The sequence below is a fragment of the Oenanthe melanoleuca genome, chromosome 1 (assembly GCF_029582105.1).
Source record: "Oenanthe melanoleuca isolate GR-GAL-2019-014 chromosome 1, OMel1.0, whole genome shotgun sequence".
Taxonomy (NCBI): domain Eukaryota; kingdom Metazoa; phylum Chordata; class Aves; order Passeriformes; family Muscicapidae; genus Oenanthe; species Oenanthe melanoleuca.
Genome location: NC_079333.1, coordinates 41,635,665 through 41,649,972, shown reverse-complemented (window position 1 = coordinate 41,649,972; position 14,308 = coordinate 41,635,665). Strand labels below are relative to the sequence as shown.

General features: G+C 41.4%; 1 protein-coding gene across 1 annotated transcript; it reads right to left on the bottom strand.

Moving 5' to 3' along the window:
- Positions 1–226: 226 nt before the first annotated feature.
- ACAT1 (acetyl-CoA acetyltransferase 1) lies at positions 227–14,308 on the bottom strand. The gene is made up of 12 exons (XM_056492434.1): positions 14,205–14,308; positions 12,272–12,319; positions 9,686–9,803; positions 8,696–8,791; positions 7,492–7,592; positions 5,598–5,741; positions 3,695–3,845; positions 3,072–3,167; positions 2,278–2,391; positions 1,829–1,893; positions 1,022–1,179; positions 227–601 (listed from the first exon to the last, which is right to left on the bottom strand). The coding sequence occupies exons 1-12, from the start codon at positions 14,262–14,264 to the stop codon at positions 481–483; spliced, it is 1,272 nt and encodes a 423-aa protein (XP_056348409.1). The 5' UTR covers positions 14,265–14,308; the 3' UTR covers positions 227–480.

Below are 14,308 nucleotides of genomic sequence, written 5' to 3'. Positions count from 1 at the left end.
TTTGAGACCTAAATGTAGCTCTTGCCTGGGGCATCTACTACCCACCATAATGTTACAGCTCAGGCACTCTGGTCCTACAGAAGATGTGAATTATCCATTGAGTTTCAGCGCCAAGCTGCTGTCAATACAGCAAATAATTTTAGAAGAAAGCAGCTGTTTCCAGGAGCAGCAGGAGAATTCCTTTTGAAGGGCCTTTGAGAAATGGTATGTCAGTGACAGAGGGAGCCATAGTTAACATTCTTTATTGCCAGGTTTCAAGCCAAAATTAAAATTTGACATTGTTTATTTGTACTGTATAAAAACTTGCACTGATAGAGCAATAAAAGGCCAGGTCTCTGGATCAGTAATCATTGATACTTTAGGAAATTTTAGAATAGCAGTTATAGAATTCATCCACTGATTGATAAATAAGATGTAACAGCTACCATTCATAATTTTGATCAGAGAGCATTTAAGGCTGTGTTTCTGATGGTACTTGGGCTACAGCTTCTGTATCAGTATTGCAGAAGCACCTCCTCCTCCATTGCAGATTCCTGCAAGACCATATTGTCCTGGTTTCAAAGCATGGGCCATGTGAACGACAATTCTTGCTCCAGACATTCTAAATATAAAAAAAAAACAAAAGAACATAGCTTAGTTTAAAGGAAATTCTTAATTTGACCTACACAGTTGGCAGAATACAGTACCAACAAGAAAACTGAAGCAATCCTTTTGTCTGCAGGTATATGATATAGATTAAGTATTTGACCTATAAGAGGAATACACAAAGGTTCTTCAACATGGAGTTTTTGTGCATGTACAGCTAAAGTTTCTTTGGGAGAAAGAAAACACCTCCATGTCAGCCTGTATATTATGGAGGACCTCTACATGCAACAAAGCTCTTTCAAAGAAGGGAACACATCTCCCACAACCAAATCAATAATAATGATTAAATTCAAACATACTCTTACTTGCTTAAAATTTGTTCACCTATAAGACAATGCCTCTGTGCAGAGCAAAACCCAGAGCTTATTTTGCTTACCCTATTGGATGTCCAAGAGAGACGGCGCCTCCATTAATATTTACTTTTTGTGGATCAATGCCCAGCATTTTAATATTGGCCAGCACCACAACACTGAATGCTTCATTAATTTCCCACATTGCAATATCTTCTTTTTTCAGGCCTGTTTCACTTAGAATCTAGAAATAGTAAAAAATAATTACTACTATGAAAAAATTAGGAAACTAATTATAGAAATAATAGGTCTGTTTTGAAGCCAGTGACTCAGGCTGCCCTTACTGTGATTCACAAATTCACATTTAGGAACCTCTTTGTCAGATGGGAAAAAGCAAAACTGAGGGACTGAACCACGAACTTGAGTTTTCACCAAAGAAGGAATGGAGAGCAGCCCATGCCAAGGATGCATTTCCATCATACAACACTAAGACTGCTGCTACAGTAAGTCCATTTAAACTGACACAGTACTGCTTCACACCATACAATTCTCTTCAGTTCCTTTTAGAACAAGTCTATCCTTATATAACTGTACTTGTTTTTGCCTTTTGGCTGTACGAGCTGCAAAACTTCAGAGGTGTAAACATGTCCAAAGTTGCTAAAAGTAGTACAGAGCAACATTCTCTTTCAAAATAGGTGTGAGAAATTTTTTTAACTCTGAAGATCTGCATTCTAGCCTTAGTCCTCTGTAAAACATCTGTTCTTTGTATTTATGACATCATTATAATTTCAATCCTAATTCAAGAAGACCCACAAGAGGGGATGAACCAGCAGTGGAATGCTAGGGAAGATTGTTATTTTTTTTTTCCAAAATCCACTCAGTTTTATTCTTACCTTGGGAACAGCATATGCAGGTGCAATTGGAAAGTCAATAGGATCGACAGCAGCATCTGCAAAAGCTGAAAAAAGAAAAAAAAAAAAAGAGAAATCACAAAAGGTGTTAAAGGTGTTTCTATGATACATTATTTTGCTTTCTTTGCAAGCAGCAAACACTGACAAGGTAGAAAAATTCTGAATACTATGATCCATGAAATAGCTGCATCTACAATGTAGTGCCCTAAGTAAGCCACACAATAATATTTTCAGATTTTTATTATTATTATGTATAGAAAAAATCTATTTATGGTCAGAAGTCTGCTGGTATAAGACTTGAAATTTCAAGGACTGGACTGGGAAGATGCAGCCATAATGTCAGGTAACCAGCCAAACAGGATTCCCAGTTTGAGAGCACACTATGGGAGTATTTTCAAGGGCTTTTTTCCTAGAGGTAAGAAAAATCATACCTACTATCCGTGCCAAAGGCTTGACTTTCAGTCTCTTGGCTGCCTCTGTAGTCATCAGCACCAAAGCAGCTGCTCCATCATTCAGAGTACTGGCATTAGCAGCTGTAACTGTTCCTAGAAAAGGTAAAATGTTCCTTAGACAGAGGGGTAAAAGTGTTATGCAAAACAGCTCACATATATACTGTTAAGGATTGTTCTTCCCTGAGTTCATTGAACATGAAGTCTCAATCATTTGATGAAACCTGTTGCACTGAGTTAACTAAAAATGAGTTGGTTTTTGTATCTGTTTGATGAAACAAATGCAGCCACAGGTATTTGTATCCTTATCCCAGTACCAGTTTAGATCATGCCTTCCATGGCAGTTATGTTGCTGGCATTTTTACAGAATTCCAGCTCAGGAAGGGTTGTGAATGAAGGGCAGCTTTGAGTTAGCCAGGAAGGTTTATCAATTACAGAGTCAGGAAGCAATGGCAACTCTCTAAAGCCACTCCAGCTCCACAGCAACAGGAGTTTACACTTGGCAGAGACCAAAGCCAACAGCAAAACAGAAACCCATCTGTCACTCTTCATGGTAAATATCCCAAACAGAGGTGTTCACTGGTTTAAGGTTCTTGGGCTATCTTTTAATCCAAGCCAGCTCATGCTGTTGTGCAGCATGTTCCTTTATCTCAGCAGGCATTTGAAAATACAGGGTCAGTTGTTGGGCATTGGAGCTCTTGTGAACAGTACTCTCCACCCTGACAGAGCATCCTTGCACTGGCAGAAAGTTAAGCAGTTCTTTTAACGATATTTACCATTTTCTTTTTGGAAAACAGCTTTCAGCTTTGGAACTTTACTGAAATCAACACGTTTGTATTCTTCATCTTCTTTCACTTCTGTATCCGGCTTCCCTGAAATTCAGATTTGGTTTAGTATTCTGTAGAACAGTTGACTAAATACTGCCTTATATAAATAACTTATTTTGGTAAAAGAGTGCAAATGCATGAAAAATGTACATCAAGAAATGTGCTTACATAAACTGAAAAAAAAGTTATTGCTTAATCAAATTTATTTACAGCAAATCCCTTTATACTTCCCAGTGACTGAACAAAAAGGACAAAGAGCATATCTTTAATGTAAATTAAAACAAATAGATACAAATAGATGTTCTTAAGCCATAACTAAATTCAATAGCTAACTTTTCACTTAGACAAAAAAGAGGATACGGTGTGTAACACTGAAAAAAATTGAAAAACAAAAACCAGATGACAGGTCACTGACTGCTGTTCACCAGAAAGTCTGCCTAACAGAAAATTCTAGGTGATCAAAATTAATATTCCTGAGATTGGCATGTTTAAACAACACAGTTTGCATTGAACATAGACAATGTTACAGCTTTCTATGAGAAACACAATCTCATCACACCTTCCCACAGTACCTTTTTTTGAAATAGTGACAGGAACTATTTCATTTTTCAGTACTCCTGAGTCCCAGGCTGTTTTGCTCTTGGTGTAAGAGCCTATGGCATAAGTGTCTTGCTCCTCTCTGGAAATAGTGAATTTCTTTGCAGTGTTCTCAGCACAGTTGCCCTTGGAGAAAACCAGGCCTGTTAGGTTCGGTATTCCTGAAGATGCAAAGCACAGCTACAACTGAAAAAAAGCTCAACCAGCAGATTTCCAGAACTGAATGGGACTAATATTTTATGTCCATTTCTGATTTACACAGTCATGGACAAATTGTAACTTTTGGTTTTGAAATGCAATCATCAGATTTAGCAAATGTTTTCTGGATCCAGGTGATCAAAGTCAGAGGAACTTTGCTTACAAGGCTTTTTTTTTCTCCAGTTAAAAAACTGCATGTAAAATTAAGTTTTACAGTGCTTAGGGCTGACATCTTCAGAGACTGAAAATCACTGTTCAGCTACAGAACCACATGTTCACATTCCTTTCCTAAAATTTTTACTCCATTATTATTACCTTGCCTATTCCAAAAGATTACAAGAACAGGACAACACACAGGGCTTACTTAGCCTTCAGAATCTCTAAAAACTGTAGAAATAAAAGTATGTTTCCCTTTTTTCTAGTAACTGGAATGAAATAAGTAGAATGAAACAATCAAACATTTTTATATAGGCAAATCATGACTGTAATCATACACTCGGAAAGATTTCCCCTTGAAGAGGCTTTTTCCACCTCTCACTTCATTAGAAAACTCAATGAATCAACACAAAACCCTTTAGTACTGTGTCCCTCCAGCTCTTCAAACAAGCAAGTTCAGTTGAATGTAATTAATGAATTTAAGCCTTGAAACTTGAAAGCACCAGCAACTTAGGCTATTGCCAAAACACAGATGAGTAAGTTCCTAAAGCCATCCTATGGACTTTCTTGTATGTTCTCACACTGACTGCTAAGGCTTTCTAAACAACCTACATCTGCTATAAGACAGATAAAAACATACTGTCCCAATCTATTAAAATCTGGTTTATTATAACCAACTGCTAGAATTTTTCCTCACATGAGAGAACTATTAAAGCCACCCTTTAGATTCCTATGAAATCCTCACTTTCAAAATCCATTTAAGCTGAAATGTATGAATGAATTTCAACATTCCCACATAGCCTAAGCACTAGAGTGCAAAAAGAATAAATCATACACAAGTGAGGTCTGTGTCTAATCTATGGATCACATTAAATATTCTTCATTACATATTTTCCTGTATCCCACCAAGAACATCAACTGATCAATCAATAATGCCCTACAGCTTACCACTGGTAAAGGTCAGAAATATTCATGAGCTGAAAAGCAGCTGCTCTCTTTTCAAACTTTTTTTCCATGGTGATTGTTCTTGACTATCTTTCTGTCATTTATTTTCCAAACCCATCCAAAGTTTGCCCTAGTTTGTCCAATTTAAGTTACCCTGCTGATGAGTAAGCACACCAGCTGACTCAAACCTTCCCACAGGAGATATGAGATATGTACTCTGGGGGAGGGAAAAACATGAGCCTGCTGGTATCCTAAAGACACTAAGAACTTGATTGCTCCCTCCCTCAGATGGAGCAACAGCAACCTATCAGTAGCAGAACTAATTTTTCTCTCAATCCTTGCTTTAGGCTACTCAGACTGCAGAGACAGGTAATTACTAACAAACTGCTGTGCTATTTTGGTCTTCTGTCCAGTCCCTCCATTACAGCTACTGCAGAAAACCTGGAAATGGAAGACTTTTTCCTCCTCATATCCAGGCTTGCTAGATGAAGCAGTTTCATAACAACTATTAGCAAGCTCTGCAGATCTGCACCAGGTCTATCTATGGCTGGTACATGAGCACTGTGCAGGAATAGTTACCATATGGATATGGTTGTAAGCATCTGTCAGCCCATCTTTTACTATCAGGTCTTCCAGCTTTACTCCTCCATAAGGTGTTGCCCCTCTGCTCATTGTGTAGGGAACATTAGACATGCTCTCCATGCCACCAGCAACCATGACATCCTGCCCAAAGGAAACAAGATAAAATTAATAATCATGCAGTGTGTTCTCCATGACTTCTTGTAGGAACAATATTAGTAAAAGCTTAAGCACGGGCACTTCATATTTCTGAGGAGTCTTTGGGAAAGAGGAAAAGCCCAAAAAAATGCTTTAAGCATTTAAAAAGCAAACAACAGGGACAACTGAAGATAGCTAATCCACCCTGGCAGAAACATGACATGAAGTAATAAAGAAAAGAAAGAAGGCTGGAGACAAAATTATTGAAAAGACAGATAAATTGGAAAGGCAGTGGAGATATGGAAGCAGCAGCAGATCAGAGGAACAAGAATCCCAGGCATTTCAATTCCATAAAGTGAAAGACCTGGAGAGAGAGCCAATACAATTGTTTATATAATGGTACACTGACTCAAGCCACTGGGAGCCATCACTGACTGTCATACCACAGATACCTCACAGCCCACAGCCAGGAAAAACAAACCAATACCATCCCCCCAAGATTTATAGCTCTAAGAGACTAATAACTGGCTGAGGCTCTGCTTTTGCTGAGACTGGCAGCAAAGCTTGTGTGATTAATTCAGCTGAAAACTCCAGTTCTATTCAGAGCTCCTGGCCTACATCTGTCAAGCCAACCAAAGGCACAACCACTCTCATGAAGTCATTGGATATAAATGACTAAATCCAAATGTAGCTGTTTACAAAGACATGCTGGGCATGGTTCAAAGTCTGGTGACAAGATTTCCATCAACTTCAGCAGGCCCCAGACACAGTGCTGCTCTCTGCACAGCAAGGCAAAGCAATAAAGCAGTTGCTTAACTCCAGTTACACTGTGATTTCCACAGAAGGGACATCAAAACTTAAATATTTTACTTTTGTTCTAAACACACACACAAAAGTACTCCTCACTTATGAGCCACTTATTTTTAAAGCCAAAAATATATATAATTGAACTGATTATATTTTCACTTCAAAGAACCAAGGATGCTGCCAAAATGCTTTGGGTGTGGAATTAAAAACAAAAACTGAAGTGCCTTTCTTCACATTCACACTTCTCCCACATTCTTTTCTGCACAGCATTTAATGGCTGACTGAAAATTATGCATTCTCCTATCCTCCCTTCAAGTGATAGAATTTTTTCCCATTTTATAGAAAATCTTTTAAGAAAGTTGACAGAGATGAGCAATTCTCCTTCATGAAGCTCTTTAATGAAAAAATTTATTCACCAACAATAAATTCTGCTTCTTCTTAAACAATAAAACAGCCTGAAAGATCTTTAGTGTACTTGGAAACACCATTGCTTGAAAATGTGTATTTAATTCATTTAAATGTTAACACTGTCTGAAAGTCAAGTCACCAAAAACCAAGTCTATAAAACTTTTTTCACCTTTTCAAAACTGATAGCTTGAAAATTCCCTTAATTATATTTTGAGGGCTGGACTGGTAGGTGGGGTGGGGATAGAGCAGTAGAGAGATGATGCAAAAACCCCCAAACAATCCACCTTGTTTTCTCAGCTCTAAAGAAAATCTGAATTTTTCAACTACAGTATTTACTTTCTTTTCTGTTTTGAACTCAAACATACTTAAATGACTATAAAATTAGGGTTGCACAAACAAACCAAACCAAACCCTTGCTAATTAGCTTCATTATCCCGAGCCAAAACACAATCCCAAATCAAAGAGGACAGTCATTGGGAGGACAGGATCTACAACATTAACTGGGTGCTTTTTTCCACAGAACAGCACAAAATGCACATACCTGACTCCCACACATCAAGCTTTGTGCTGCCATCATGATTGATTTCATTCCTGAAGCACAGACTTTATTGACAGTTGTGGTAGGAGTGGCGATTGGCAGACCTGAGTTAAAAAAAGTTGTTTGTACAGCTGTTATTTAAAGGGTAGACTTTAGTATTTTATTGGTGTTTCAGCAACATTTCATATGACACCAATTTTTATCTAAGCCCAGGATGACCAGCTTGCACTATTTAGCCTGCCAGGGCAATTTATCTACACTTATCCATAGTTACCATCCTTCTTGGAGACTCCTGTTGTTTCTTCCCTTCCAACAACTGACTTGTGATAGGGGGTAAGGCAAGGAAATGGAAGATCAAGGAAGGGACTCCAGAACTGTTCCTGTTCCCAAAATTCTGATCCCTGCCCCTAAGCAGCATCCAAGGCTGAAAAAACATAAATAAGCTGCAGAATTTAGCAACTGGTAACAAGACAGACCCCAGGCAAGTCTGGACAGGGCTCTGAACACCCTGGTCTAATGGAATGTGTCCTTGCCCATGGCAGGGCAGCTGGAATGAGATCTTTAAGGCTCCTTCCAACTCAAGACACTATATAATTCTGTGAAAGAAAAGAGCCATATTTATCACTTTGCCTAACATGGAAGTAGTTCCTTCTCTTTCAAAAATGTACAGGAACAGATCCAAGAAACTACACAGCCCTTCCCTGATCTACAGACTTCTCTAGAAACATGCTAAGGTAACAAATCCCACTCCCACAGAGGAAGGGAAAAGAAAATAATTTCTGCACCAAATAACTTTCATCTTACAGCTAACATTATACAGTAAATCCTTCCAGTGTCAGCTCCAGACTCCACAGGAAGATGAGTTGTACATATTCATGAGTTGAAGGAAACTCACTGACTCCTTATCCAGTAAAAATTAAGAATAATGATAGACTGAAGAAAAAAAAATGTCTGTTTTATGAAACATTCAGAGCAGCATCCGTCATTAATGTAAATTACTGTGGAATTACCAGCCTGGTCTCCAGTATCCTCTAGGCAGAAACATCCCACTTGCATGAGTGCAACAAGAACTCTTCACCCATCACAGGGAAAAGAGCATCCACGGACTGTCCTGACAAAGGGCTGCCCACCACTCTGCTTTAACTCACAGCCCAACAGCTACATAGAGACAGAAAACCTTCAACCCCAGTGCCAAGAGAAGGAATACCTGCACCCAAGACTGCTTGTCTTGCTGGAGCTTGTCCTTGTCCAGCCTGCAGGACATTGCCCATATAGGCCTCTTTCACTTCTTCCGCAGGGATTCCTACAAAACAAAATTGTTTTGATCCAGGATCCTTTTGACAAAGGTCTCCATTGAAGTTTTCAATCAAAGACTAATGAAACTTGCCACATCCAACCTATGTGCTAACAGAACCCAGGCCCCTGTGGGTGCATTCCAGATCTCTGCCCTCATATCCATAGAGTATGGTGAACTGGTGACACCCCCAGAAGATAACTCCCCTGTCACCTTGCAGAGCAAGCTGCAGTTATTCCACTGAAGCCAACATTTCCAAGTCTCACCAATCACCTGAGATTCTCAATTTTCATGGATAGTTAAATACACAAAACTTCTTTTGTGCTGGAATTATGTCTAAAGACAGTTTTGTTTGTTTAGCAAGGGCAAGCCAAGGCCACAGCAAGCTGCCACCAGAGAGAAGTGGTTTGCTCTCCTGCTGCATCTCTTGCAACAGCCCTGGGGTCCAAGTTCCTAACCCTACTCTTCCCTAAAAAAAAAAAATAATTTGCTACATTGAGTCCATCAAAAGGCTGACAAGGCTGCCCTTCAAGCCTACGTGCCCACATAAAGATGGGCAGGGAAAGGAAAGGCCACTGGTCTCAGCAGCAAGTAGCCTTTGCATCAGCTTACACACATCATAAAAACACATCCCAAAAAAACAATTACCATGTTCAATCACATTTGGACTAGCACAGATAATCCTAGGCTACATTCTGCTCCTAGAAGCAGCACATAATTTAGATTGAACCAAAGCCTGACAGTCAACTTTACTTTAATGGCTTTTGTGGAAGACTTAAAAATGCCACAGGAGCAAAAAACCCAGGACATTGCAGGTTTTTTTCATTGCCAAGCCATTGAAAAGAGACACTGAGCCATTTGAGGTTTCCTTCATCATAGGAAAAAAAAAAAGTGCATACATACCTGCTTTGTCAATTGCTCCCTTAATTGCAATGGAACCAAGTTTGGTGGCTGGCAGTGATGAAAGAGATCCTTGGAAAGATCCAATAGGGGTCCTTACAGCACTTGCTATCACCACCTCCTAAGTGCAGAAGAACAAAGTAAAAGTCACAATCTCTCTCACAATTGCACACACATACCAGTATATTTCAAATGTATCTACTTATTATTTCATTGATGTCACAGGTTCTCTTTCACCCTGCAAGTGTTTCAGAGCACTAAAATCTTTATTAATGCATGCAGCATGGAGGATAAACATAAAGAGACTGGTGTGCACTACAACCCTAGGATCACAGAGCTGTGTGAGATGGCTCACAAGGCTGGAGTGCTGCCATGCAGGGATAAGGGCTCTCCAGGAATGACAGATCAAGAAGACAAGGCAAGGGGGGAGAGGAGAGGCCTTGTGCCTTATGGGACAGAACAGGTGGAGCTCAGCATTGAGCTCAGTCCTGGAATTGATGATGCTTGCAGGAATCTTGAACATAGTGGAGCAAAGGGGGATCAAAGAGATTGATGTTCAAGGATTACCCCTTTTGAGATCCAGAGCAATCCATTCCAACCAGCAGTAAGTCAGGTAAAAATACCAGGATGGACATCAAAACTCTCACACAAAAATTGAATCTGGCAAGGGTTGTCAAAGGCAACAGGAGCACCTAAGATGAGCATCTAAGAAGCAAGGAAAATATGGGCCTGCTGCTGAACAGGACAGGGGACATGGTGACAAAGGACAAGGCTGAAGTACTGAATGCCTTCTTTGCCTCAGCCTTCAGTTCTAAGACCATCCTTCAGGAACCCCAGAGACTGGGGGAAGGGTGGGGCAAGGAAGATACACCCTTGGTGGAAGAGGAACATGTCAGAGCAAACTGGACATACATAAATCCATGGGTCCTGATCAGATGCCCCTATGAGCTCTGTAGGGGCTGGCAGGTGACTTTTCAAGGTCACTTTCAATAATGTTGGAATGGCCACAGCAATTATGAGTGATGCCCAAGGACTGGAGAAAAGCCAAGCATTATTCCAGTCCTCAGGAAGGGTAAGAAAAAGTAGCTAGGGAACTACAGGTCAGTCAGACACACCTTAATCCCTGGAAAGGTGATGAAACAACTAATCCTAAAAACCATCTGCATGAACAAGAAAATCATCAGGAGTCATCAGCATGGATTCAACAAGGGGAAGCCATGCCCAGACAAACTGCCAGCTTTCTACAGTGAAGAGACTGGCTTGGTAGAGGAGCAGAGAGCAGACACTGTCTACCTGTAATAGAGGGAGCCTTTCACCACTGTGTCCCATAAAATCCTCATCCAGAAGCTAATGAAGAAGAGGTTAGACAAGCAGCCAGTGAGGTGGATAGACAAGGGCTGAAAGGCCAGGCTGGGGGTGGTGATGGAGCACAAAGTCTGGCTGGAGGCCAGTTAGCAGTGCTGTGCCCAGGGGTCAGTGCTGGTCCAGTGCTGTGTAACAGCCTCATTAATGAACTGGATGATGGTGCAGTGCACCCTCAGCAGGTCTGCTGGTGACACCAAACTGGGAGAAGTTGCTGATTCACCAGAGGGATGTAGTGCCACGCAGAGAACTTCAACAGTGGCACTTCACCATGAGTATTAATACAGAAAGAAAGAGTGCAAAGAAGGTGGAGCCAAACTCTTCTCATGGTGCCCAGTGGGCACAAAGTGTGACAAAAAGGAGTTCCCACTGAACATCAGGAAACACTTCTCCACTGGGAGTGTGACTGAACTATGGCACAGGTTACCCAGAGTGGTTGTGAAGTCTCCAGCCCTGGATAAATCCAAAAGCCCAGCTGCCAGTATAAGGTGTAAGCAGCAATTTAAGATATGGTATGATCTTTGGCCCTATACTAGCAGTAAAAACAATTTATTCTTATTTTGCCTCTTAGTTTTAGTGCTACATCAATGTGCACTGATAACTCTGTGAGAGCAGCATGAGAATTTGGCACCAAAAAATGCACATGGTCAGACCTCTGGATGCCCCTGGCAGCTCTCAAGAAGCAGCAATGATTGCTTCCAGCTGTATTGGTTTCAGTGAAAATTAACCACAAAGGTTTACAGGGTCTGGTCTTTTTTATTTAGACAGACTAGCAAAGAAAGAAAACACTAGGAAAAAAATAACCAAAGACAAATGATACTTGTTTAAAACTATGAGGAGCTGTCTATTACTGTAACTCCTTCAACATAATTGACTTCAGTGATAGTAACAAACTTGTGCTTATCTTTTATGTTGTAACAGCAAGTTGCAAAATAACACAAAATTTCAAAAGGATCAGTTGATATCAGCTGTCTTTTCCCATTCTGGGTTGATAGTTACATGAAGCTTACGTCAGCTGACACACTTCTAATTTTGTCCCACACTTAGCAAATCAAAATAAAAATGGCAATCTGATTTATTTCAGATTTTTCAGCAAAATGTAGCTTTAGGGCACAAGTGACATTATCTTTAAGCCAGTTTTTTAGTGAGGATTTTCTTAAAAATGTCAGTGATTAACAAACAAACCTAAAATAGCAGTTTATTAGTCAGACAGTGCTTTATACTTACATTTAAAGTACGCTGTGATGCATAGCCACGGTTTGTATACTTCAGAGCCTGAAAATAAGAAAGTCCTCAGAATCTCACATCAAGAAATCAATGCCATAATATTTCAATATGTAATGTACCCATTTCCATAGAAGTCATTATTAAAAACATTCATCTATAAAATTCATATCTATCAAAAATATGAAAAAAATCATAACATGCCTTTGAAAAGAAGTGTAGTCTAGTACAGTCTCACCATAACATCTGTGATAAAATGTTTTCTGAAAAATAAACAAATACTCCTTCAAGAACAACACCCAATTCATTTTGTCCAAGTCTGTTATGTACACCTCTACAGCATATGTCTAAGACAGGGCTGAGTAGTGTTATCTTGAAAAAGTTTACTAGTCCCTCTGTCTGCTTCCCTGGACTTTGTTCATTCATTTCCTACCATTAACTCCTCTGCTTTTAAGCAGTGGCAGTTCCCATCTACAACTTCCAGTCCCTTGGTGTTTTATGAACAAAAATGAAGATAACAAATTCAGAACACCACACCAAGATAGGCAATAAAACAAAACCAAGAAAAAGCCATTATCTGAACAGTCCAATTCACCAGCCAGTAGCTTCATCTAATTAAGCAGTGCAAAGATATAAAACTATATCTGTAGATATGGTTTCATATAGTAACAGAACAATCTTTCCATTAGTGGATTAAACCACTTTCTTTAGCCATTTCCTTAGACAACATCTGAGCACACTGGGAACTTCTGGCCATCACTGAATTACAGCTACATAAATACTAATTAAAAACAACTGCTTAAAGAACACCACCATTTTTATATATTAGACAATGCCTTCTGGTTGGTGTCTGGAACACGAAAATTTAGCCTGTTTCTCCTCTTCATTTGCCAACCTTCCACTGACAAAAGGCGAAAATGTTTTAAAATGTTTTTAATTAGATGTTTGATTTTTCTTTTTTGGGGGGATTGTTGTCTAGTTTTCTCCCCAGCTCTAGTTATAATAGCCAGCAAGAAGTTTTAAATTAAACTTCTCCCTGAGATAGAATTATGTCCCTGACATACAGGGCTTAAACAGCAATGCTTTCAAGGGTTAGGGTCAAAAAACAAAGCCTAACCCAGCCTAGCAAAGTAAAGAGCTATACTACCACAAATCCTCTTGCTGCACAAGGCCTGAAGTTGAAACTGGACAAACCAGACAACTGTTTGCCAAGTGCAACCGGCGTCTGCTCCGAGTATTCATGGGAAGGAAGGAAGGAAGGAAGGAAGGAAGGAAGGAAGGAAGGAAGGAAGGAAGGAAGGAAGGAAGGAAGGAAGGAAGGAAGGAAGGAAGGAAGGAAGGAAGGAAGGAGGCCCCACTTCCAGAGGCAGTAAAACCAACCCTCCGCCTTGCACATGGCAATGGGCGCGATCCGCCCGCGCTCCTTTTCCTCGCCAGCGCCCCAGGGAGGGAGGCACAGCCAGCACCAGCAGCGCTCCGGGCTGTGCGGGCACAGCATCCCACCGCCAGCTGAGACACAACACCTGCAGCTGCGGTATTACACCTCCACACCGCTTAATTACAGGAGCCGACCCGACCGCAGGCGCTGCCCCGGCTGGGACAGCCCCATGGCCATCGGACAGGGCTCGGCAGCCGCGGCACTGCCGGCGCTGGCAGCGGAGAAAGCCGCGCTCAGGATCGCGGATAAAGGTCCCTCCGGCGCCGCGGGGGCGGGACAGGCCGCCCTTCACCCTCCAGCGGCGTCACCTCACCCCGCACCCCGCACCCGGCCGGACCCGCTCCCTCCCGCCCGGGGCTTTTCCCGAGGGTGCGGGGAAGGGGCGCAGCCGCCCCCCGCAGGGACGGTGTGACCTTGGCCGAGCCTTTCCGGGCCCGGCGGCGGGGCCGGGGCTGCGCAGGGCAGGAGAAGGGAAAGCGCGGCCCGGGGTCGCCTCACCCGCAGCAGCCCCGCGGCCGGCCGCCGCCCGCACAGCATCGCCCCCGCTGCCGCCGCCATGTTCCCGCCGGCGCCCCCGTCACCTTCACCGCGCCCCGCCTCTC

Coding starts and splice junctions, on each gene's coding strand:
- ACAT1 (XM_056492434.1), bottom strand. CDS start 14,264: ATGGCGGCGGCAGCGGGGGCGATGCTGTGCGGGCGGCGGCCGGCCGCG. Junction 5,742..7,491: donor GCTTGATGTGTGGGAGTCAG/GTATGTGCATTT, acceptor TCCTTTGGGCAG/GATGTCATGGTTGCTGGTGG. Junction 1,894..2,277: donor GCCTTTGGCACGGATAGTAG/GTATGATTTTTC, acceptor TTCTTTTTTCAG/CTTTTGCAGATGCTGCTGTC.